The 25,990-nt window shown below is 41.5% G+C and overlaps 1 protein-coding gene across 1 annotated transcript in view; it reads left to right on the top strand.

The window, feature by feature from the left end:
- Positions 1-3,394: 3,394 nt before the first annotated feature.
- frem3 (Fras1 related extracellular matrix 3) overlaps positions 3,395-25,990 on the top strand; it is a 30,852-nt gene continuing 8,256 nt past the window's right edge. Inside the window, exons 1-6 of the mRNA XM_069167035.1 lie at positions 3,395-8,590; positions 9,849-9,938; positions 20,429-20,575; positions 21,467-21,697; positions 21,818-21,943; positions 22,343-22,594. Coding sequence (XP_069023136.1) covers positions 3,562-8,590; positions 9,849-9,938; positions 20,429-20,575; positions 21,467-21,697; positions 21,818-21,943; positions 22,343-22,594 — 5,875 coding nt within the window. The 5' untranslated portion in view covers positions 3,395-3,561. The remainder of the gene's footprint in view (positions 8,591-9,848; positions 9,939-20,428; positions 20,576-21,466; positions 21,698-21,817; positions 21,944-22,342; positions 22,595-25,990) is intronic.

Raw genomic sequence — 25,990 nt, 5'->3', positions numbered from 1 at the left:
TTTTTCTTGTGTAGGTGAGTGAGGTGGATTAAATATTGTATATAAATATTGCCACGGGTGCAAAATTGCCAAGGTTATAACAAGTCAAATCTGAGAGGATATGAATGTCTGTGTCAAATTTCATGGCAATAAATCCCATACATATTAAATGTTTTTGTAAAAAAAATGTCACCCTCGTGGTGGTGCAGGAGGTTTTATCATCTTCTGGGGACTATGAATATCTGTACAAAATTTCATGGTAATCCATCCGGAAGCTGTTCTAGATATTTCAGTGTGGACCAAAGTGGAGTACAGACTGACCAACAATGTTTAGAAATGCTCTTCTGTTCACACTATGTTAAACGTGTAATGACAAGCAAAGTGTTTACTGACGAACTTTCCATTCTCTTTCCTCTGAAAATGATGAAACTCTGGATCTGACCACATGGATTTCATCTTGACAGACGTAACAACTGCACTGAGAGAAAAGAGAGTAAATCCTGTCCTCTGTCTGCGTGGCTGTTAAGGATAAAGAGGTGGGATCCACTGGGGCTTTGTTTTCCATCTATCATGAGGTCATTAGTGCCTGCTGTCATCACGAGCTTCCCTCTGAATGAAAAGTTGATCCTGGGCAGCCGAGCCTGGCCTCGACCCAGCTTCCCTCTCTGTTTACCTTAAACACTCATTAAAGGCATGTCGCGTCTTTAATGTCTAAATTGGACATTGGCAAGTTAATGGCTTAATAATTGTCGTGCTGCGACTCCAGAGCAAATACACTGAGAAGCTGCTTTCCACTCACACAGTTCTGTACATGGAGAAGTGCTTTTATTTGTCATGTTTCAAGCTCAGGAATCACTATCCATATTTATCTCATTATCAGAATGATAAGTTTCAATGTTAGGGCTCATTCTTAACTATTAGAGGAACGTGAGTGAAATCTTGGAGTACAGAGTAGAAGAAGCTAACTGTGTTTGTTTCTATAGTTACACCATTTGGTGTGTGTGTCCCATTTTTATTCTTGGCTGCTCAAGTAAGGAGGGCAAGATTTATTTAGAGGATGCAATGAAAAGTGTGATACAGAATGCCTGGATGCATACGGCATCTCTGCTATTTGGCCCACGCTAAGAGGAGGGTTGCTGAGTGGTTCACAGTGTTGTCCTAAAAGCATTACCATCCCCAATAAACAGAGGCACTTTTACAGAATAATAATTGAAATTGTTGAAGGTACACTATTAAATTCAATGTAATCTTAAGTAGGTGTTCTACCTTCAACAAATGTTCAGCCTTAGATTCATGTGAATTTGTGAGATTCATTAACAGTGCTTAATTTGATTAATTTACAGGTCTGCCAATTTGTTTAAAAAGTGTAACTGAAAATTAGATTTGTGCTGATATGTATAATAGCAAATGTATAATCACTGACATTTTTCATTGTACGTATTTTGAGTGACAAATTGAGTGATAATACATCAAACATGTCAAGCATTTCAACTGAAAGAATAGCGTAAAAATGTTTGAGCTATGCAATTGGATCACTTCATCGAGTGTGAGGCCCAACTCAAAAGATGATCCATAAAAGGCTACTCGGTATTTTTATCTTAACATGACCTTGTGCAGCATACTGAGTACACATTCTCACATTCTCGCTGCATCCAGTGTGACTGTTTGATTCCTCCACGCTGTGCTTTGACAGTATCACTGCAGAAAAAAAATGCATTTCAGTGATCTTCCTTACTTCTTGTTAACATTGTTCTGTTAGAACTCTAGTTGATTCATCAGCCCATATTTTCTTGCTTCAATGGATATGGTTTCGAATTAAAGGTGGGGGAGGGAGGGGGGATTTTCCCCGGTTTAAATCTTATTTTAACCTCACAACAAGCAGTGAGCCACCAGTGAGTCATCATTCCAAACTAATGCTGAGCACCCTTGTAAAAATAAATAGTTTAACATTCTAGTTTAGATTCCAAAGTTTCTAAAATTACCAAATATATGAGATATTTATATAAAATGATACACAAGACGTCTCAAATACCATTCAATGACATGTTCTTAAAAGACATACTTTTGGGTTTGGACAAAAAACAACAACTGTATGTGCATTCATGAAAAAGTTGGGCACAAGTGTGAAAATACAAATCGGTTATTAAACAAGACACATTTTTATAAAAAGCTTGTGTTCGATAATTTATCTCATTGTAAACATCAGGTCAATTCAGTGAAGATTTAAGGAGGAACAAAGGAAATGGAAAGTGGGGAAAACATTATGTTAAATTGTTTAGTGACTGCTTTGCTGTTTATTGCCAGGGTAGACTTCATGTAACCAGCTAAAACTCTTGGAAAAAGACAAATGTCTTGAGATATATTTGACTTGCGTTGTCTTTTCTCTGTGTGTGAGAGACCAAACCGTTGATGCCAGGTTATTGTCCCTCAGTCTTAGACTAATGGCTGCTCCGGTGCCGAGATGTCACGACCTCAGAGACACTCTGACTCGGGAACAGAATACAAACCTCTTCAAAAATCCTCATTTCGCACAGGTCATGGTCATTATGAACTTGTGCATTTTTGTGTTGTTGTTGTTCCTTTTCCAACAATCCTGGACAATTCAAATATCTGTTTGCATTTAATCTAGATTTCTTCTCTGATATACTGGGAGCTCAAATTAATCCACTTTACATTTACATTCTGCATATCATCATTTAACAGAGAGTTTTGAAAGTTATGCACTGCAGAATGTTTTTTCTGTACACAGTGTTACTAAAGGAGTGCAGGGATGATAGATTTGACCATGACATAGAAACTTTGATGTTACTATAATAAGGGATTGCTTACATCATCCACATAGTTTACACCTTTAAAGACACTTTCATCCTCTCTGAAGCCGTGTGTGGAATCACACAGGTCAGATATGATACATCAGAAAACATAGCTGACTTCAAAGTAACTTCTAAACCACTTGTAGAAATACTTGACAAGAATCAGGTTCATACTTGGAAAGTTTTTCTTTTATCCAAAACAATCAGTTGCCTTAAAAACATTTAAGGATATTCTGTTGAAATATTATTAGATTTATAAATAATGGACCATAAGACCTTCTTCTATAACTATTTATCAAATCAATAACACACAAACACAAGTTGTCAAATTTGTTAAAATCAGTGTGGCCGGTGGCCGTGTTTGTTTACTGCATGGATTCCTTTTAAAAAAAAGGTTAAATTAGTTTTTGCCCCCCTTTTTTCAGTGAGAGAAGAGGAGACGCTTGAGTGTTGTTGGGGCTGCAGTCTTGTCCAATGGCCTTTCTTAAATTAGCCATGGGGGCCAGAGGCTCCCTCCCTGCACTGACAGAAGGAGGAGCCTCTGGCTGTCACTGTCTACTGTTTCATTATTACCTGCACAGCCCTGCAGCACTCACCACACTTGTGTCTGTGTGGCCACACAGAAACAGAGACAGAGACAGAGGACAGATTCCAAGGCCTGAACCATCAGAGACAAGTTTCTTTTTTCATGCTTTTTCCTCACCCAGGAGAGAGAGCTCCCCGCTGCTGCTGACTTCTTAAATACATTGCAGAACAACTAGCAGTGGACATGGATGGTTGTCTGCAAAGTTTTCAACTTTGTAGAAAGTTGGCATTTTGTAAATGGCTGCTTGTGACTTTTTGTCTGAGCTGCTGTTTTGCCTCAGTATACGCAGAGCCATTTGATCCAGCTCACCTCTATTACCACAGGTCTGGACCTAATGAAGACAATATCATCATCGCTAACAATGGGATCAGGGTACCCTTTGGAAGGTCTGTGTTTCTGGACCCTGTGAATGACCTGGTGACCGAAGTGCAGCCTGGTGACCGCTGTCACGTCACAGTTCTGGACAATGACCCGCTGGCCCAGAAACCTGGGATGTTGACCCCTAAAAAGTTCCCCTGTATGTTTGGACCAGATGAAGTGAAATACACTCATTTTGGATCCCGGAGCCCCAGTAAGGATCGCGTGAAGCTCCAGCTCCGTTACGACTCCCAGACAGACACAGTAATCATCCCTTTCATGCTGGAAGTGGAGGTGGTTTTTCAGCAGCTGGAGATCCTCACCAGGAATATGCCCCTTAATGTTGAAAAGCTCAACGGAGACAGCAACCCCATTGACAAAAAGGGTCTGGAGTTTTCCTTTGAGGATGGCGTCACACAGTGTAAAATCGCCACTCTGGTGGGCGCAGGAGGTCTTCCCAGGTATGGCACTCTTTTGAATAACCCTGCCAATGGCCAAATGGTTGACTGTGATGAGTTTGTGAAACAGGGCATTCGCTACAAACATACTGCTCAAACCAATTCACCAAACAGAGACTATATTCCAATGATGGTAGAGCTGCAGGATATTGAAGGAAACACAATAATGCAAGAGCATTTCCAGATGATGGTTAGAATCAGAGAAGGTTCAGAGAACACCGCTCCTAAACCCAGCTTTGTAGCCATGATGATGATGGAGGTTGATCAGTTTGTGATGACAGCTATTACGAGTGACATGCTGGCCGCTGAAGATGTTGAATCTGTCCCAGATGATTTAATCTTCAACATTACTTCCCCACTGAGCCCTCAGCAGGGTTATATCATCAGCACAGATGATCAGAACCTGCCTATCACCTCCTTCTATCAAAGGGACATCAAAGACCTTAAAATAGCTTACAAGCCACCCTCAGAGGACTCGGAACAAGAGAGGATTTTCCAGCTAGAGTTTGAAATTGTAGATACTGATGGCTCGGTGTCTGATTCCTTTGCTTTTATGATCGTGGTAAAACCTATGAATACCTTGGCTCCAGTCGCAACCAAAAATTCAGGGCAGTTATTGTTTGAAGGGCAGTCCCGAGCTCTCTCCAGCTCCCAGAATTTAGAGATTAGTGATGAGGATAACCTGGAAGACGTGAAAATCACAGTTGTTGATGGCTTAAAACACGGGGACCTGACTGTGCTCGGTGCACGCAGGAAATTATTCACACCTGCCGACCTAGACGCTGGCATTGTTGTGTACCAACATGACGGCAGTGACACCTACAGCGACAATATTATTTTTAGAATGACTGACGGCAGTCATGAAGTGGAGTTTTTGTTCCCTATCACTATTGCTCCCACTGATGACGAGCCTCCCATTATTAATGCTAACACCGGCCTGGTGCTGTTTAAGAATGAAATTATGCAGATCTCTCCCTTCATCCTGAGCGCCACAGATATTGATTCAGAAGACTCCACTATTAAGTTTATCATGGAAGCACCGTACTCCACCGTAGGGGAGCTCCTGCTTAGGCAAGTAGAGCCACCCTCGGACCCATCTCTCTGGAAGTTCAGCGAGACAGATGAGATGTTTGAACAGGTGGTGACTGAATGGTTTCAGCAGGATATTCTTGATGGAAAGCTGTTCTATCGTCACGTTGGACCCCACAGCACCACAACTGTGATCAATCAGTTTGTGTTCCGGGTCCAGGATGATAACGACCCTCCTAATCAATCAGGTGAGCACATGTTCACCATCAAAATCCATCCGGTTGATGACCTACCTCCAGAGCTTGTCCCAGGCACCAGCCTTCACATGACAGTCCAGGAATATGAGCTGACACACTTCAGGAAGAAATTCTTGTGTTATACTGATCTAGATTCAGAGGACAGAGACCTGAAGTATACCATCACTAAGCCCCCGACTGACACAGATGACAACAACCCAGCCCCATTGGGTGAAATTGTGCTGACTGACAGCCCTGACACTATAATTACAGAGTTTACGCAAGCCCAGGTTAATCACCACAAAGTAGCTTACAAACCTCCAGACCAGGAACTGGGCATCACTCCAAAAGTGGCTCAGTTAACATTCATTGTGGAAGACACAGCTGGTAACACAGCAGATGGACTATTCACCATTTTCTTACAGCCCGTTGACAACAAACCTCCAGTTATTACGAACACAGGGTTCAGTCTCATGGAAAGAAGTACATATATTATCACAAGGAAGGAGCTGCATGCCACTGACACTGATACAGATGATGAAAATATCGTCTTCACCGTGACCCAGAATCCTCGATATGGGCAGCTGCAGTATTTGGGCATTCACATGTCAAACGGCGAAACGTTTGTGCTTGAGGACCTCGCAAATAGTCGCCTATCTTACATCCACGGAGGAGAGGAATCCCTCAGTGATGTCATCAAACTTTCTGTGAGCGACGGGTTCCATGAGGTACCCATTACCATTAAGATCACCATTGAGCCGGTGGATGATGAGACCCCTACGATCATGCTCCCAGCCGGCCTACTTGGATCCTCCATCGATGTCCTGGAGAATGGAGCTACGGAGATTACAAGTAACGTCATTCAGGGCCGTGATGATGACACAGATGACCTCATGCTCACTTTCATAGTTGAAGAACCTCCCAGACTGGGTGAAATCCTGGTTAATGGTGCTCCTGCTGAGAGATTCACCCAGGAGGACATCATTAACGGCGTGGTGTTGTATGCTCACACATTTGGTGAAATCGGTCCAGTCAAAGAACACGACTCCTTCAACCTCACTCTTTCTGATATGTCAGATCAGTGGGTCGTTGGTGGCAACAAGGTCCAAGGTGTGACAGTTTATGTCACCATCCTTCCCGTTGACAGCATCCCACCTATCGTCAGTGTCGGAGAGCAGTTCGTTGTCATAGAAGGAGAGAAGAATGTCATTACTCTGGACCACATTCAAGCGGAGGATGTTGACACTAACATTGACGATATCTTGTGCACCATCATCGTCCAACCAACATCTGGTTACGTGGAGAACATCTCTCCTTCCACAGGTTCTGAGAAATCAAGAGCTGGGACAGCCATCACTGCCTTTACCATTAAAGATGTTGCCCTCGGTCATATCTACTACGTCCAAAGCATCCACAAAGGGGTTGAACCTGTGGAGGATCGTTTCACTTTCCGCTGCTCAGATGGTATTAACTTTTCCGACCGCCACTTCTTCCCCATAGTTATCCTTCCAGCCAATGACGAGAAGCCTGAGATTTTCATCCGTGAGTTTGTGGTAATGGAGGGCATGAGTCTGGTCATTGACACACCAATTCTGAACGCGGCCGACGCTGACATCCCTGGCAATGAGCTGCACTTTGAGATCATCAAAAACCCAAAGCATGGCACAATAGTTCAGCAGCTCAGCACTGGCAGCGGCCCTGTAGAGAGGTTTGACCTGGAACAGATCAAAGAAGCATCCAACATTGTCTATGAACATGATGATTCTGAGACCAAAGAAGACAGCTTCAAAGTCAGGCTTTCTGATGGAAAACACAAAGTCGAGAAAACAGTTCTCGTCATGGTTATTCCTGTTGATGATGAGACACCAAGAATGGCTATAAACGACGGGCTTGATGTTGAGATTGGAGAGACAAAAGTCATCAGCAACAGGGTTTTAAAAGCGACTGATCTTGACTCTGAAGACAAAGAACTAACGTACATTGTGCGATACGGCCCTAGCCAAGGCTACCTTCAGCGTATCAGCAAATTTGGTGACGTTTTAGGAAACATCACGCTGAGAATGAACTTCACACAGAACGAAATCGACAAGCAACTCATTCAGTATGTACACACAGGCCAGGAGGGAATCCGTGACCTGCTGAAATTCGACGTCACAGATGGTATCAATCCACTTATTGACCGTTACTTTTACATCAACATTGGGAGCATTGATATGGTTTTCCCGAATGTTATCAACAAAGGTGTGACTCTCAAAGAAGGGGGGAAAGTAACTCTTACCACTGACCTCCTCAGCACAACTGACATCAACAGTCCTGATGAATACCTCAGCTTTAGCATAACAAGAGCACCTAGTAGAGGACACTTAGAGAGCACTGATTACCCAAGTGTTCCCATTTCCACCTTCACCCAACTGCAGCTTGCTGGCAACAAGATTTACTACATCCACACCTCTGATGATGAGATGAAAATGGACAGCTTTGAGTTTGAGGTGACAGATGGTTACAATCCTGTCTTCCGAACCTTCAGAGTGTCCATCACTGATGTAGATAATAAGAAACCTGTCTTGACTATAAGCAAACTGGTTTTGGAGGAGGGAGAAACCAAGCTCATTACACCATTTGAGCTGACAGCTGAGGATCGGGACACCCCCGACAACCTGCTGCGCTTCATAGTAACCCAAGTGCCCGTGCACGGCCAGCTACTTTTCAACAATACCCGACCAATCACCTCCTTTACCAAGCAGGACTTGAACGAGAACCTTATCACCTATAAGCACGATGGCACTGAGACCAACGAAGACAGCTTCTCTTTCACTGTCACAGATGGCACTCATACCGATTTTTATGTCTTTCCTGATACTGTGTATGAGACACGCAAGCCCCAAATGATGACCATTCATATCAACACAGTGGACAATGGTGTGCCCCAGATTTTGGTTAACAAGGCTGCTGCCTCACTGAAAGTCCTCCAAACAGGGCACCTTGGTTTCCTGATCACAAGCAAAGTCCTTCGATCAGAGGACCGAGACAGCCCCCAGAAAGTCCTGAAGTATTCTGTTTCTCAGGCTCCCCTGCATGGCTTCATCGTGAACACTGCGCTGGGTAATGACAGCATCAAGACCTTCACACAAGGTAAGCTAATGTCACACCATTAAATCTCTTTAACATCATTTCTTAAATTTAATGTGGACTAACGGATTTTGACATTAATGCGGATGATGAAATATAATGACAAAGTCGGCTCAATCATTATGTGACTCTGCAGTTCCCTTCAGTTCTGGGGACATTTCATCATTTTTTAGCTCATTGTTTTGGATTTATGGCCCACAATTTTACTGTTTGGTTTTCTCTCACCACTGATACCCTGAAAACGCAACAAGTCCTCCAACGCTCATGACCATACAGGCTGTTTCTTCCTACTCTCAAATACGACCCACAGAAGTGTTTGGTAAATTAGCTCACCTGGTTATGTTTAGGCACAGAATCCACTCAATCAGGGTTAAGGAAACATAATGGTTTGGATTAAAATGATGACTGTGGTAAAATTACTATTCCTCAGAGTTATGCAGCTTTTGTCATCATGGCAACAGTAAACACGGTTTTAATAAACTTTCCCCACTCTGAACTATCAAACCCAACCAGCCTCCTTGTAACAATGAAAAACTCATTACATAAAATTCATGTGAACTTGAAGACCCCTATAAGTCGCTTAACTTCAAATCATAACTCTGTTCCAGCACCAAAAAGCAGACAACGTTAGTAATTAGCCCATAAACATAGTTGAGTGGCTAAAAAGCCGGAACCTTTTCTCAAGATTTGTTGGAAACCAAAACGGAGCTAAAAGATGCGCGGGTATTGCACATTGGTCACTTGGCGAGACACACACCTCCAAATGAATGTTAATGCTTTGTATCTGGTGGATGTGTAAACAGGCAACAAGGTCTTTCTAATCATTTGAAATCACTCATAACAAACATATGACAACTAATGATTTTTCGTGGGTGTATATGATGAAGTTAAGATATCATAATTGAATGCAAAGGGAAAATAATATGTATGCATTAACAACATGAATGTATTCCACTTGTATGTATTCTAAAATAATAATTGTATATTTATACTAACAGTAATGATATGATTTCTACTAATCATATGATGGATCATAAAACAATTGTACAGTATATTTTATGTAAGCAATATTTGTCACTAAATATTTGGACTTTGCTTAAAATGATCCTGAATGCTTCAAAGTTAATTTCTCAAGTGGCTCATATCCTTTTAATTGCCGCCTAAGGGCTGTAACTAAAACCTTGTAAAAGCGGCTTAGTCGTCACAGTTATCTTACCGTTTCAGCTAACACTCCATATGTCTATATTTGTCATTCCAACAGCTGATATCAATGACATGAAGATCTGTTATGTGCTGTTGGATGGGAGCAACGCCACAAGTGATATCTTCTACTTCGAGGTTGAAGACAACGGTAGGAACCCTGTAATATTTAATACTTGTGTGCAGTGACACCAAACTGGGCCCATTACTGAGGATTAATTTGCCTGAAGGTTCGTCTGCCTTTTAATAGCTGCTTAAAATGTAAACTTCCTGCTCTCTGTAAATCACCCAAGTGTTTGCAACACAAAGACTTAATGCAGTTGGCCATGACTGACACCCAGTGAAGAGGCGCCATCTCTGTTCGCCCCACTGGAAATGGTAGCAAGTTTAAAGAGTGGGTCAAAGGGGACTTAAGCCAAACACTGACTGTGGGTTAGTAAAAGTGAAAGACTAGCACATTCTCTAAATTTTATTGTTCATGAACAATAGGATCCTTCCCCCTAGGGTGCTTCTCAGCGCTTTCAAATGCCACCTTTCATCATCTGGTTGAAGAAGCACAATGTGTAAAGGTGGGCATAATAAGATCACGTCTCACAAACATGTTTCCTCTTGTCTTTTCAACAATCCATCATTGTCTGTGATCAGTGACATTATTTTCTTAATATCATATAAGCTTCTCACCTCTTACCGTTCAATAGATTTAACTCAAGCAGCATACAAAATATAGCAAATGCAAATCAATAAAATGCAACAGGTGGAAATGCAATCAATGCCAAGGGTAAAGTTTAGTCTATAATTACGCTGTATTGAAGGCCATGTTAGTGATATTACCACCAACAAGCCCATTGAGGAGGAAAGACCAGGAGGATGTGAGTTTTGCCAAGTTACAATCTTTTCTCAGCAAAGTGAATTCTCTGTTTAGCCTCGACTGGATGCCTACTAATTAACTCTTTCCCCCAGATTGTGAGTGATGAAGGTCGTAATTTATTTTAATGAGGATATAGCTCTGACATTGACTGTTGTTATTCTATAATTTAAACTGTAGACCAATATTCTTGGTAATATTTCTTATATTTGTAACTTAATGAGCTGCCATAAGCAAAGCATTCCTGTCTTTAAGTGTGTGTTTAACCACAGGAAGGGAAAACAAAGGCTTCAATTAGCTCAACACTCCTTCTGTTTGCATACTCACCTTGTTTAAGCTTCCAGCCAACTCAGCTGGACCAGGTGCAGTGGTGCATACTGGGACATAAAACAAAACCGTGTTTCTGCATGACCACGGTTCACGTGTAAAGGGCACATCACAATATTCACCCTTGGCTCACTCCACAACATCCGTGTAATTAATCTAATACACATGTATTAATGCACATAACAGCTATAAGATATGCTCACCAACGCACATATGCAGAAGCACACACACACACACACACACACGCACGCACGCACGCACACACACACACACACACACACACACACACACACACACACACACACACACACACACACACACACCAAAGGATAACAGATAAAAGCAAGATGAGCCAGGTGGTGATCACTATGGTGAAGTGTTGAAGAGGTGACTGCTAGGGGAGATGGTGTTATCCTGGACATGTAGGGGCATGTGGGTGGAGAGCACGCTGATGGTCAGGTTATCTGCTAATAAATCTAAGTAGGTGAGCTGTAAGTGTGGGAAGCAAAACTCTGGGTCATTAGAGATTTGCACCCAAGATAACCCACTTAAATTGACCTCTGGTGGGAAACTTGTACATAAAAAAACCCCATAAAAATGTGAATTCATTCAATTAAATTAAGGGATACATAGTTAAATAGAAGTGTTTGCTCCAACGCCATAAAAGATGATAAAGATGAATCATTTTAAAGACTGGAATTGATCAAAATAGTGGCTGACTCATTGGCGATTTCTCTGCTAGAGAGTCAAAGACAGTAAGACAATGAATAAAGTTAGTCCGAGATCGAAACGGAGACCATCCTTTAAAAATCAATGATATTATAGGCTATAAACCTCCTTTTGTAACCAGTAGTCATTTTTTTAACCCTTGAGTTTAATCATTGTGTTACCATTTCTAAACCCATTTGGCAAAGTTCTTGTCATACACACAGTGGCCTCATGGCCGGAAATACCCCTCAGATGCTCTGATATGGGGATCAGCTTAAGGGTCTTAGCAGCTTTTAAAGGATACCTGCCACTACATGCACTGCAGCGATGCTCTTTCCCAAGTAGGTCAAGAATACACACTCAAATCATTAACATATCCTCATGGAGAAGTGTCACAGTTTGGCATACCTCTATAATCTTCATAGACTCAAATGTTGCCGACATGTGAATGTACATGTGTTACTGCAAGTGCGTGTATCTGCAGATACAGTACATCAAGATCATAATCACAGACTTTAACATGCAGTGTGTGAAGCAGCAACAATGTGTGTGGCCAGGAACAGCTGAAGTATGGCTGTTGTAACGGTGTAACAAGTGTGTCTTAGTAAGAGGTCAGGAGTGGATGACCAGTTTGACACCGGGGTCTCAGTGAGGGCCTGGTGGTCACTGCTTTAAACACAGTTAGCAGAGCTGTTAGCTATGAAATCTCTTCTCCAAATTAAAGTTAAGGAAATCTTTGACAGATTCATACTTATGTAAATAACAAATAGTAATAAAAAAAAACTATTGCACCTGAAATCCTGAATTCACAGTTTTAAAAGTCACACATTTAAATTTAAATTTGAACTTGCTACAAGTTTTATGAGAAGAAAGATCTGCCCCAAATGCTGAATTGAGCAATGATAGCACTGCTTCTGGGGTTAATCTGTGGTGGAGATTGCAGCAGCTTTTCACCATGTCTTGAGAGGTTTGGCCATGTGGCTCCTGACGACACACAGAGACCCTGATCGCAGAAATCAAACAGTTTTGGTATGAAAGCTGCAGAGAGGTGAACGCGCTGACTGGGAGAACTAGTTGTCTTTTATCTTGAAATTCTAACTTTATTCTGTTGTGTTTATTTGGCAGCAAAGGTTAAAGTAGAAAGAAAGGAGTGCAGCTACTTTTACTTTTTTAAAGTTTACTATTCTGCATATTTTAAGCCTTTATTTGACAGTGGCAGTTGAGATTGAAAAGAAATGAAAGGAAAGCAGTGGAATAGTAGACAGCAAACATCCGTCCATCGGTCCGAGCTGTGAACTAGAGACTCACAACTCAGGGCATATTCACTCATGAGGAATGCGTCCTACTACTTCATCATCTTGAATAACTGACGATTTCTCGCAAAGTATCTTGAACCCTCCAGTAATGACGGCTGTGACCTCAAACACGAACTGTAGTTCAAGTTGGGTCATTCTCTCTGTCTGTTGAAAATTGTTATTGGAAAAGCAATGACCTGCGTGCAAGTGACCAGGTCAGAAACCCCCTACAGCCGTTCAAAGAGTGGGACACTGAAGTAATAAATACTTGTTTTTACAAGTGAATGCACAATGTGCATATATCCTTGTCCATCACGTACGGGCCAGCAGGCCACAGGCTACGTAAAGAAAACCTTTCTTAGTGTCAGACGTGTTGAGACGTCTGCAGGTTTGTTTGGTTCTAAGTCTTAAGAGTTGTACAGTATGTAAATATCATCTCTGAAGACTTTGGAGTATATTGGTCTTTAAAATATTTCTAATTATTGGCAATCTTAGATGCAAGTCTTAGATTTGATTGTACTTCTAATCAAACTTTCCTGATTAACAGACAAAAAAGAAGGAGAGAAACATGAGCTTTACATTCAGATAAGTTTAAATGGTCTCAGTGCTTTTTCCAACAGCAACAATCTAGTCTTCCAGCTCTGCAGAGGGATCATAGACCCTGGTGGGTTGAGTGTTATGTGATCATTCAGACTCGGAGAGAGGAATGCACTTCCTCGGAGACTCCAGACTCCAGGGCCACAGACAGAGCAGGGCATGGAAGTGGAGTGGTATCCTTAGCAGACAGGTGTGTACGTGAGAGGGAAGGCTCCAGGGGGATCCCCTTTCAAAGACTGTGGTCGCCCCACTCCCAGCTCCACAGAAATCCAACCCAATCTCCGATAGCCTGATAACCAGTAGACTTCCACTGTGGAGGTGCCGGGTCTGGAGGGGCACTTCCCCAGAGGGTGTCGTGATACCAAGATAAAAGACACAAGAAGGAGGAAATGGAGAATAAAGAGCTACAAATAGATATAGGTAGACGTTTGTCAATTCACTTGAGTTCACTAAGTGTACTCCTGCACAGTGGGATTGCATGCTAACTGAGACGACCACATTACAACCCGACTTCCTAACTGTGTTTTGGGATCTTACATGTCACTCGTGTCAACAGTCACCAGGAGATTTACTGGCTAATGGTGCCACAGTCGGGACCCCCTGGGACTTGAAGAAGCTGAAGCCTCCCAGTCCTCCTCCTCCACCACACCTCACTTTGTTCTCATTGTCCCTCCTTCGCCTCCTCTAAGAACCCTTCAGGGTGCTACTCTTCTTTTTCTTTGTTGTGTTAATCTGTTCTCCTTTTCTTTCCTCTCAGGGTTTTCCCTGTCCCTTTTAAATGAACTATGGTTTCACCTCATTCTCTGGATCTCGTTCTCTTTTTCTTCAGCCTTGATTTATGGTGGTTGGAGGGGCTGCTGGGGTTGGGTATTATGATGTATTGCTACACTGGTTATTCTTATCTACTCTCATATGGCAAAGCTGTCCCTGCCCCCAGGCAAGCTGTCATTGAGTTACTTGCACTCTGTCCCTTTTTTTTTTTTTTTTTTTTTTTTTTAAAGCCTCACTAGCAACATTAATGGAAATGTTAGTTTGTATGATCGTCAATCTGTCGATTCGTCCACCACTTGGCTCAGACTGAAATGTCTCAAAACCTTTGAATGGATTAATATTAGACATTCACGATAGCCAGGAGATATATCCTCCGGGTTTCAGTAAACCACTGAGATTTCCAGTAGGGCCTGTATGAGGTGGACATTTGTGGTTTTAGCTGAACTGTCCCAACAGTTATGGTGTCAATTGCTTTAGACATTTGTGTCCTGTTTGTACCATCATCAGGTCCAGTTCTTTGGTTAATGTCCAAAAAGTTATTTTCTCATCATCCTCAGCTGTACTTCGTGTTCAGCCTTAATCAGCAGATGTTAGCATGCTAACATGCTAAAATATGATAGTGAAAATGGACAAACTACCGCATTTCTTTCATATTCATTGCAGGCATGTATTGATGTTTATATTGTTATTTTGAGCTGGCTACATGACTTAACATCTGCATGTGCAATATTTTTTTTTTTTTTTAAATTTATGTCTGTCATTCTCACCTCTTTATTCATAATTCTACCCTAAATATTGTGTCAAAAGATAATAATTATCTGCCACATTTCTTATGCTATTAGATTTCCCTAAATGTTGCAAGCATCTGTGTCACCACGCCAAGTGTGGCAAGCAAGGGTCAAATAGGATGTGGCTTTCAGGCCCTGGGAAATTATTTGTGGAAGCAATAGAGAAGTTTCTGGTGCAACTTCAACTACTGCCAAGGTGCACAGAGAAGGAAAAAGAAGCAACAAGCAGTCAAAACTGCAGCCACACTTGCAACATGTGGAACAACTCTGATGAAGGCTAGAAGCCGAAACACGCTGGTCTCATATTAAAGTTGTTCCGCATACTGCAAGTGTTGTGACAGCCTGTGAAATTATTTGCAACATCCTGCCGAGATCATCTCAGTTTCTTAAACAGAAGCAGCAATGGAGACACTTTGATGTGTTGATTTACAGCACATGCTGCGACTGTCCAGAAGGAATGACTACAGTTATTAATACATCTAATCATGCAGCATTCCTAACATGAATTCCTTGGAGAAGAAGCTACTGTAAACTAATCTCTTTTTAAAAAATCTCCTTCTTTACTTACTAAAAGAATCAAAGAAGAGAAAAGGTTCACATTTGTCTGTTTACATCAATGTTTGACATCTCCATGATTTAATAGACTGTACTTAAAAGCAGTGATATTTAAATACTGAGCATAGCTGACTGGAACCTCCACAGTATTTATATGAACAGGATGATTGATGAGGAAATGCATTAATGGTGATGCCTGTCACTTGATGAGGATATTCATAGAAGGTTGCTGTTCCTTGCATCATGCTGGTGAACGTCAAAGCCTCATATTGACCTTCCTCTCCGGAGATATCGCCAGCCTGACCCACAATCCCACTGCAGCTATGTATGGTGCAGGCACTGCACTGCTGTGTAAATATGGCTGATGAAGAATGTGCTGTCAGAGGTCGCTGCTGAAGGGAAAATCTGAGGCTGTGTATGTTGTGATGTTGCTTTGCTGACGCAGGATACATTGAATCTCATTGGCCGGGTGATTCAGCTGTGCTGTGCTCACTTTGAGATGATTTTTGTTAAATTCTGCATTAAAAATTTCCTCATATTCCCATTGAAGGTTTGAAGATGGGCTCACTCAGATTCTAAAATAGAAAAACGTTATCGTATGTCTTTAATATTCTCTGCCTTCACCTGTCAGTGATCAGCATCAATCACACTGAGGCTAATTTATTAAATAGCTGCTAACAGGGACATTTAGAAATATATGTATATGGCCAATAAAACTTTTAATCGCAGCAGAAATTATGATGATTGTCAGTTTGAAAAGCTAATGGAAATGTGAGCTGAGCCAGAAGGCTACTGTGTGTATTGAATTTTATAGCTGATCTAATATAGTATGTGTCATAAAACATTTTAATAAATTAGATCATCAGTCATATCTAAAATCATGGCAGACAAGTTATTTTGATCCTTACATTTGCATCTATTTTAGTCGGAGGTCTTTCATTTTCCATTTTGAACAAATTTCCATCTCTTTCTGGAGCTCTGTGTTTCCCTGGGAAGCCTGGCATCCTGATTGTTTCTCAATTTGTTGGGATTCATGCCAGCTCCAGCCTCCATTTTTGTCTGCGTGTACAAAAGAAGTCAGAAACGAGAGATTCCCCTCTCTGACACTGTCGAGAACAATGTGGAGGCAGGCAGGGAGGCACGCCGTGGTGGTAGATCTGGCCCACCCAGACTCTGGCCTGCTGTCCCGCTCAGTTGTTCATCCCCTGTGCGAACAAAGCCGACACAGGGAGGAAGGGGAACACAGAGGGGGAGGAGGTCTGTGGGGTACAGCTGTCACTCTTCTCCACATAATCTGGGAGTCTGGCGGGAAAGAAGTGTTTGCGAGACATGGAGAGACAGACTGACAAAGACTTGAAGGAGATTTTTGCTTTGATGTTTTTAGCCAGAAAACAGTTCAGCTTGTTTTACGTCCTCGTGACTTAACTATGGGACTTTGTGTGTTGAAAAGTGATCGAGATTACTCATTCTGTAAGAATGTGTTGGGAAGGCTAAAAATGTATTTTGGACCCAAAAAAAGATATGAAACAAAATATTTAAACAACAATAGCAATAGTTACCCTAGATAAAAGTAACCACATGTACTGCTTGTGCAACAAAAGAAAAACACCTGTTGGACCACATGCTGTAACATCCCCACTGAGAGGACGATCGGCAGATGCTCTGGTCTCCTCAGTCCCGTTGGCTGAAATTTATATTCATTCAGTTCTGAGGGTTATTAACCACTTACAGAAAAAAAGGAAATTTAACATGATTTTAAAGGTTCATTATTGACCTTTGAAAAAGCAGTTCAACAAACAGCACAAGATGAGCAAACTACCAGCTGATGCCACAAGAAAAGTCCTTAAACAACTCGCCATATCCACATTAGAGCCTGATCATTACTGGATTGTTAATATCTATATTAGGGAGTAAAAAGAAGATTCCGATGTCGATATGTCAGCCAATATTCTTTATTATAAAGTATAAATAAACAACAAAAATTTGCATTTATCCCTCAAATGTGGTTTTTAAACACTTTACATTGACCTGGAATGGAGGCAGCATATTTTATTGTTTATCATCCACACTGACATCAGAGCACGGGAACAGTTAACTTCACTACGAACTAAATAATTAAACTATTTCTACATTAATCCAAGCATCTTTTTATGCATTATGTTCTGTAAAAACGTTTTTATATTGGTCAATGTACGCAATGATAGCGATACATCTTTGATAAACCAACATTGGCTGAAAAAAATCGGCCATCCGATATATTGGTGATGCTGTAATTCACATTACGGCATTTTCCACGTCTATTCCACCTTTGCCCAGAGTTTCCATGTACATATCAGGTTGCACTGACAGGCACTGAAAGCTGACACATTTTATCAGCCCTTTTTTCCAATCTGTCACTGCTAAGTTGAACCATTTCTTAAGTCAGGTATCGAATACTTAAGTAGAAGAAGATGCAGAAGTCCATTTTAGCCATTGTTCATTCTTGTCCATTATTCTAAACAAATGTTGTAAGTATACATATAGCACTAAGTTTGTATCTTAAAAAGCAAAAATACACAACTATTGCAAATATCACTTTTCCCTTTCTTTTGAACACAATAAATATACCTTGTTTTTGGACCATTGGGGTCTGATAGTCTTTAAAATGCCTGTGGTTAATAGCTGTGTCCTGGTCTGATTCATAAATACTCCATTGTGTTACTCCTTGCAGTAATGCAGAAACCTAAAGCTGCCTGATTGCTTCATGCCAAAACAGAAGCAGCTTTTTGTCTTGGCCATGTTCATTTGATAATCCTTGATGATAGCCACGGACTAAGCTTCTCTTCGTATCGGCTCCAAATACGGCCGGCTGCCAGGACACACGTTTCCCGGCACAGACACAGTCTGATAACTGAAGTTTGTCAAAGACTTTCGTTTTTTTGAGACTTCAGACGGGCTGGAATAAGGGACATTTTTTGAGTGGAGACAAGGAGTTTGTTCCCTCTTGAGCGCAGATTGAGCACAAGTCTGATAAATCAGAAGGACATTTGATTAGCAATTTAGATTCTGCTCAGAATACAACAAAGATGTGTTTTCTAAAGTCGTTTTGTGCATGTTGTGTATCAACACTGGAAGAACTTTGGAAAAACAGACGGGAAACATGTTTCCAATATTTTTAGCCCATGACTTCCCCACTGGGCTCGACCACTTTATGTTGCTTAGCCTAAAATCCATTTATTGTTATCAGTTCCATCTGAACTTGCTTCTGCCTTTTGGTGAGCGTGGTTTGTCCCAGTTGTGACTCGGCCTGCTTTGGCTTCAGTGTTGACATGTGGGTTTGAGGAAGTGGCCCCCTTCCCGTCCTGAATACCCACACTCAACCCCCCAAGTGTTTTCATTCTCCCCAGTCACCCAGCATAAACACTGCAGCCTCTTTCTTCGTCACTGAGGCAAAACTGAGCTCAACGCCGATTCATTGTGTGGGTAAGCAGAGGCTCCTTTCCATTGTTCTATGTTTGCTTTTTTTTCATGCTCCTCAAACAGGTATAATGTCTAGTTCACCCTTGTATTTTATTATTTCTAAGGCCTCAGAAATAATACAATTATTTGTTTTAAAAAAATACCACTGAACTGCTGAACATTTCCTCTGACTCGATAAAGTTGCTTGACTCCTCTAAGCATGTTCGGCAGTGTTAGATCAACGGGACTGCTGTCAGTGTGACCAGCAGAGCAAAACTAAAAAGAGACAGCCCTTTCTAACCTCCCTGATCCAAAGAATCCTCCGAGCCTGACTCGTTTCACATCAAGTCACAGGTCACTAGGCTCGTCTCACTGAAGGATATGACACTCGGCTGGGTTGCCGCCTGTGTTAAAAAACATATTCAGATTATGCTGCAGAACCTATTATTTTAAAAATCTCTGAAGTGGTCAGTATCAAGTCAGTGACCAAAAATTGATCTGACAGTTAGAGGGATTACATGAGTCATGAGATAGTGTGGATTAAAGTTCGGGCCTTTACTTGCGGATCAGTGCTAGATGACTCAGAGATTTTGATATCTTTAGTCAGGTGTTTCGTTCAGATGTGGTTTTGTTTTGTTTTGTTTTACAGCCACTGCCCTTTTTTCAGATAATACAGATCATAAAGTCTGCAGGCTCAACAAAAAAAAAGGATTGAAAACTGATACACTGCACAGAGTTTAAGTTAAGGTTATTGGTTTAGGAAAGAACAAATAGTGCTCATTTGGGAAAACCAGCAGTATGTCACCCTTTGCAGTCACTGTTTGAGGTCACTAATGCAGCAAACAAAACCCTGCTCTGCCCTGAAAACACCCTGCTCGCACTTAAACTCTATCTTGTTCAAAATGGAGAGGCCAATTTACAGGAGGCCAGTTCATTAAAGAAGTAACACTGTGACTGACTTTTTCTCATAAGCAGATGGTGTACAGTATTTCTATGTTTATTCGTGTCCTGTTGAGGGTTGAGAATAAAAGAGCATTAAAGGCGGATGTGAATCAGCAGAAATAAGTAAGGCACGTCCTCTTGAAGTTAGATTTAGGGAAGCCCGGGTATTAAGTTATCATGTTTCCCTTCCAAAATTAAAATGTCCCTTTGATTCCTTTTATCCTTGAGCCCGGAGCAGATTGCAGTTTTTACGCCTTGCAGACTCTTGATATGAACAATATAGATTATTGTGAATTAGAAAGGAGTTTTGAATGCAGTGCTCGTACATTAAGCTTTTTTTTTTTTCTGTCGTTAGGTGGAAACAAACTAAAACCTCAGCCATTCCGGCTCAACTGGTCCTGGATCTCTCTGGAGAGGGAATACTACCTGGTGGATGAGGACGCCAAATTCCTGGAGGTGACACTGAAACGCAGAGGCTACCTGGGAGAAACCTCCTTCATCAGTAAGTGTTGACAGTCATTTGTTTAGCTTCTAATGATCTGAATGGATTAATTTATAACTTTGTGTTGTAGAACTTAATGACAAGTTTATTCAAAGATTTTTTTTTTTTTTTCATTTTGCATTCACACTAGGATCTAACTTTCTCTGTAGCCTGGAACTCACAAACTGATATGTAGGGTGATGATACTACACAACCCCTTATTAAGCTGACATTTTAACAATGAATTATTGCCCCTTCAACTGTCCCCTCAGACTTTATTGTGTTATTTATGTGTCATTCAAAGGTCAGACCTGCAATAAAACATGAGCATAACCCCCTTACTTATAATCTATCCAAATTCCTTCGAAGGCTGCAGGATGGTCTCAGCTACAGTCAAACTAAAGTCAACACCACACAGCCATGTCCTTAAAGGCGCAAAGCTTTTTTTTTCTTGTTTGACTGCTGCTTCATTTCCTTTCTTGTCTGTGAACGTGGTTCAATTGAAAGCACGTATAAAATAGTAAAGGTCACGACGAAATGTCAGCATACTGGTCAGTTTGGCTGCATGCAAAAGTTGTATAACCGCACACATTACCAGCTGCACGACTGCCTTTAAAGATGCAAGAGGCATACAAGGACCAAGATAATATTACAGATGCAGACTTTAACCTTGTAAAAACTCAAGAAATCTGGTGGAAACAAAATACAGACCGCGAGCTGTTATCACAGCTTCAGTTCACTTTCCCTCGATCTAAATCGTGATCTGTATTGTTTTAAAATGTTGTACTTGGAGATAACTTGTATATAAAACACTGCAGAGACACTGGGATTAAATATTTCTGTCTGGAGCTTAAGTGCCACTAAAATCCCCATTCGCTTAAAGCCCAAAACATTTACAACCCTCCTGTTCAGGTATTGCAACTAAGGATGGCACGGCCGAGAAGGACAAGGACTTCCGTGGTAAAGCCCAGAAGCAGGTCCAGTTCAACCCCGGCCAGACTACAGCAACCTGGAAGGTGAAGATCTTCACAGACCAGGAGTTCGAGACCTCAGAGGCCTTCGAGATACAGCTGTCAGACCCAGTCATGGCGGTGCTGGAGTATCCTGACACCGCAACAGTGGAGATAGTGGACCCTGGAGATGGTAGGAATCTGGTATTTTAGTCATTTGGGCAAAGCCTTACCATTATAAATGTGGCCTGTGATTATTCATTTATGATCAGTGCATTTATGAATCACCTTTTTTGCTTTTCTTCCAAAACAGAATCGACTGTCTTCATTCCTCAAGCAGAATTTAAGATAGAAGAGGATATTGGAGAGCTGCTGGTGCCGGTCCGACGTTCAGGAGACGCCAGCCAGGAACTGATGGTAGTTTGTTACACTCAGCAAGGTGAGATGAACCGGTTTGTAAACGACGTTGACAAATTCAGGATTTATGACAAAGCTTGCTGAATGGCAGTGTTGTATCCAGTGTTACATGTAAACAATGAAACAAGATGGTGATTCAAATGTTGGTAATGGGAAAGTGCAGCAATTCACTTTATCTTTGACGTGCATATTTTTTTTTACTGTTGTCTATTGATTCTAACATACTTAAAAAGTTGTGGAATTTCACTACATTGCTTTGATCATTATTTGTTTATTTTATATTACAGTAACCTTCTCTATCTGCATGTATTGAATTACTTTTCCCTCTTTAGTCCTATGGCTTCATGCTGCTAGAATGCTAGAACGACTGAAGTTTCAGGACAAAAGTTCATCCCATCTCTCTGTTCGTACAATCCCTCAGCCACGGCCACTGGCACTATACCTAGCACTGTCCTGTCCTACTCTGATTACATCACCCGACCTGAGGACCACACCAGCGTGCTGCGTTTCGATAAGGATGAGCGAGAAAAAGTCTGCCGCATCATCATCATCGATGATTCCCTATATGAGGAGGAGGAGAGCTTCAACGTCAGCCTCAGTATGGCCATGGGCGGCCAGTTGGGCGCCAACTTCCCTAGTGCCAAAGTCACCATTATGGCAGACAGTGATGATGGTGAGTGGAGTCGTCGTACACCTGTGCACATCAGTACTGCCTACTGAGGCAGGCTTGTTCTGTTGCAACACTTTTCCCACTCGAGGAAACCTAAAGTGTCTGGATTGAATCAGTTAATGGATAGAAGGACATACAGCAGGATAAAGAGAACGTCTATGTCTATAATCTCTAAATAGATAAACAGAAACATTGACCTCACGAAATGATTGCATAATACTGTAGATAAGTGTATTGCTAGTTTCAAAAATGTCTTTTCATCTTTTTTAGGATTATCTGCTACCTCCAAAGTTAAATACTCACATTTTCATATTAACAAATAGATGAAGTGCATCTTGTCTCATTAAGTACATTCTATGAGGATACTAAATAGACCAATGAGATTATTTATAATCAGATTACAGCATTAATATGCAACGGCAGTGATTCATCCAATTTGAGAGATCATAGTATATATTTGCAAAATAATATTTTCACATACTAACTTCTGTAACTCTAAATATTCGTCTTGGTACACTGGTCTGAGTATAATTATCCAGAGCCCCTTATTACAAGTGCCATACAGTGCAAAGAAAGGAGCTCCCATTTGTATCAAAGCTGTTTCCTTCTTTGGCCTTTGACTTGGATTTATAGATACTGTACATGTGGAAATGTGAGTTCAGGATGGATGGCGTCATGTGCTGTAGTTACAGAGCTACAGAAGGTGGCAGGTGTGGGTGATCCTGTTGCTCAGTATCCCTTTGATGCTCTAAATTTCCATTTTGGTCTCTGCGCACCATTAATCCACCAAACTTGCACAGACAGAGCGATCACCACAGTCACCACAGCAAAAGCCCTGGATGCTGCGCTCGTCTCAGTGGCTCTACGGTATTTTCAGGTCCATTACTTTTCCCATGCCCAAGTCTCACGGCTCTGTTACACACTCAGTTTCCTTTATCCACCACAGTGTCTGTCTGAGTTTTAGATCCAAGATAACAATAGACAGGTGTTGAGCGGGAGAATGGCGGCCTCAGTGGATGTTATGTACACTGTAGCCCGACAGATAAAAGGACTGCAAAACTGGCTGCGCTCCTCTAGCGACCCCCGTCCTCATTGGCATTCAGTGGAAAACAGGGGGAAACAGAGGGCATCCCTTTGTCTGCAAGGACCAAAAGGCAGGTGGTGGAGAGAGAGGGCCTATTGTGCAGGGAATCCAAATGACTGGCATGTTTTTCCTCCGTGCATCTGCTTGATGGTACTCAGGACTATGTTGTCAGTTTCTGTTACAGACATAAGACTACTGCATTTCGCCTTGAGAAGGAATGCCGTCTTTAAAGCAATCAATAACAAATCTGTCATTTGTTTAATCCGATCCATGAAAGAAAATGTCTTGATTAAATGTGATAAGGTGAATTCCTTCAGGCCTTTCTTATCTTTGACTTGCGACCAGTAATACCAGACTCATTTTGTCTTCCTCACACTTTTCCTCCGTCTCTTCCTCCTTTCACCAGAGCTAATTTCCCGCACTTGCTCAGAGTACAATGATCTTTAGGGATAAATAATCAGCGTGCATTCCCAGACATGTGACGAGACAAGAGAAGACTCCTCAGTGTAAACCTCTATTGTGGTTCTTCTTCTTGGTGGGTCCTGAAGTAACACCACACCATAAATCTGGTTCAGTGTGTGAAACTATTCGCCTGCCTGAGTAAACTTGTGGTTTGGACTCTTGCCAACATCGAGCCCCTATTGTTGCTGTATTTGTCTGGCTCTTCCTCCCACTGATCTTAAGGTTGCCATGTTGGCACTCAATCCCCCTCGCCACTCCCCTTTGTCACTAAATAGAGGCTGAAAGGCAGTGAGAGCGTGCCAGAAATCTTTCCCTCAGCATCAGCTCAGAAAGCATCAACCTGCCATTTCTGCTTAAACACCAATAATTGAGACAAACTTCATTGAGAAAACTGATAAGTTTAAGCATCAAGCAACACTTTCAACAAACATTTTATAGACACAATTAATCACGTTTTATCTTCATTCGCACACAAAAATAATTTACTGCCACATATATTTTGATCCACGAGCATGTACAATTATGTTTGAATACCTTTTTGACTACTGACCACGTATCACACCTAACCATGTAATAAACCCATCAGTCCACTACAGGATATTGTGTCATTGTCATGTTTTGCCTCGCCTGGGCATGAAAAGTAAGGTGTCTTTGTTTGAGGCACAAAAAATATGTGGTTAGGTTTAGAAATAGATCATGGTTGGGGTTAAAATAAGTAATTTTACATTTGTGTTATTAACGTAAGTAACATATGTAATGTTACGTTATGTAAGTGAGCACTGTATTAAATTAAGTATTTGATCTCGGTTGTGTTATTAAGAATGTGTTATTTCTTCTGTCAAAAGTTACATCATTTCACTTTAACAGTAAAGTTGTTCTCACTTCTACAAGAAACGCTGAAGTTTACATCTTGAGGACGGTCTCCAGTAGACCATTGTTAATTCTCCCCTACTCGTCTTTTTTTTTCTTCTTCTGACCTCTTTATTACATCAGGACATTTATTAGGCTTCATCAGAATGGATTATCGCAAAAGTCTTTTAGTAAACATTTCCTATTATTAATAACTGTGGACTCACTGAATCAGAAAGTAAGAGAACCACAAGTATTTAATGATAGATAACCAACCTTTATAACTCAATTAATATCAAAACAAAATGTTTTATTTACCACTTTTTTTAACAGCCCAAATGTTTTTTTCTTTTGGACAGCTCGCAACTGATCTATAAAAGCCCATTTATGAATTTGATTTGATTCATTTCTCTGTTCTTACCTTCTCTTTCTTTGTTGCCTCAGTTTTTGCGTAAAAGCCGAAGGCCTGAATCTACACATCTATCAGTTGATCTGTAAGAGCACTGGACAGACCGAGTGTGATGAAAACAAGCTTGATACAGAAGTGAAGAGAGATGAATTGACAACATGTTTCAGGGGCCTGAATTCTTGCCCTCTGCTTTTTGCAAAGTTGCCTCTCTGTCTCTGCCCCCCCCCCCCCCTCCCCTCCTCCACCCCCACCCCCCACCCCCCTTACCATGCTTCTTATCAGCGTCTCTGTCATCAGGACCCGAGAACATCCCTTCACCTTTGCGTCACTCTGTGTGCACATTCGAGCGCACGTCTTTTTTTCCTTCAGGTGTAGCCTCAACCTTCTGGGTTGAGTTCAGACAGAGCTGTCTGGGTTTGGATAAATGAGGGAGGAAGGTTGAGGGAGGACAGGATAAGACGGATGACAGATCTCTTCCTGCTCTGAGTCAGAAATGGGGGTATTTGCTCAGCTATTCATGCCTATCTGTCCCCGCAAAGCTGCAAAACATGTAGTCTAAATATACCCAGAAATGAACCACAAACATCCCAATGTC

The sequence above is a fragment of the Embiotoca jacksoni genome, unplaced genomic scaffold (assembly GCF_022577435.1).
Source record: "Embiotoca jacksoni isolate LCO1_2020_lvr unplaced genomic scaffold, fEmbJac1.0.p SCAF_4, whole genome shotgun sequence".
NCBI classification, from domain to species: Eukaryota; Metazoa; Chordata; class Actinopteri; family Embiotocidae; genus Embiotoca; species Embiotoca jacksoni.
Note: the sequence above shows the minus strand (reverse complement) of the source record. Positions and strands in the feature narration are given on the sequence as shown.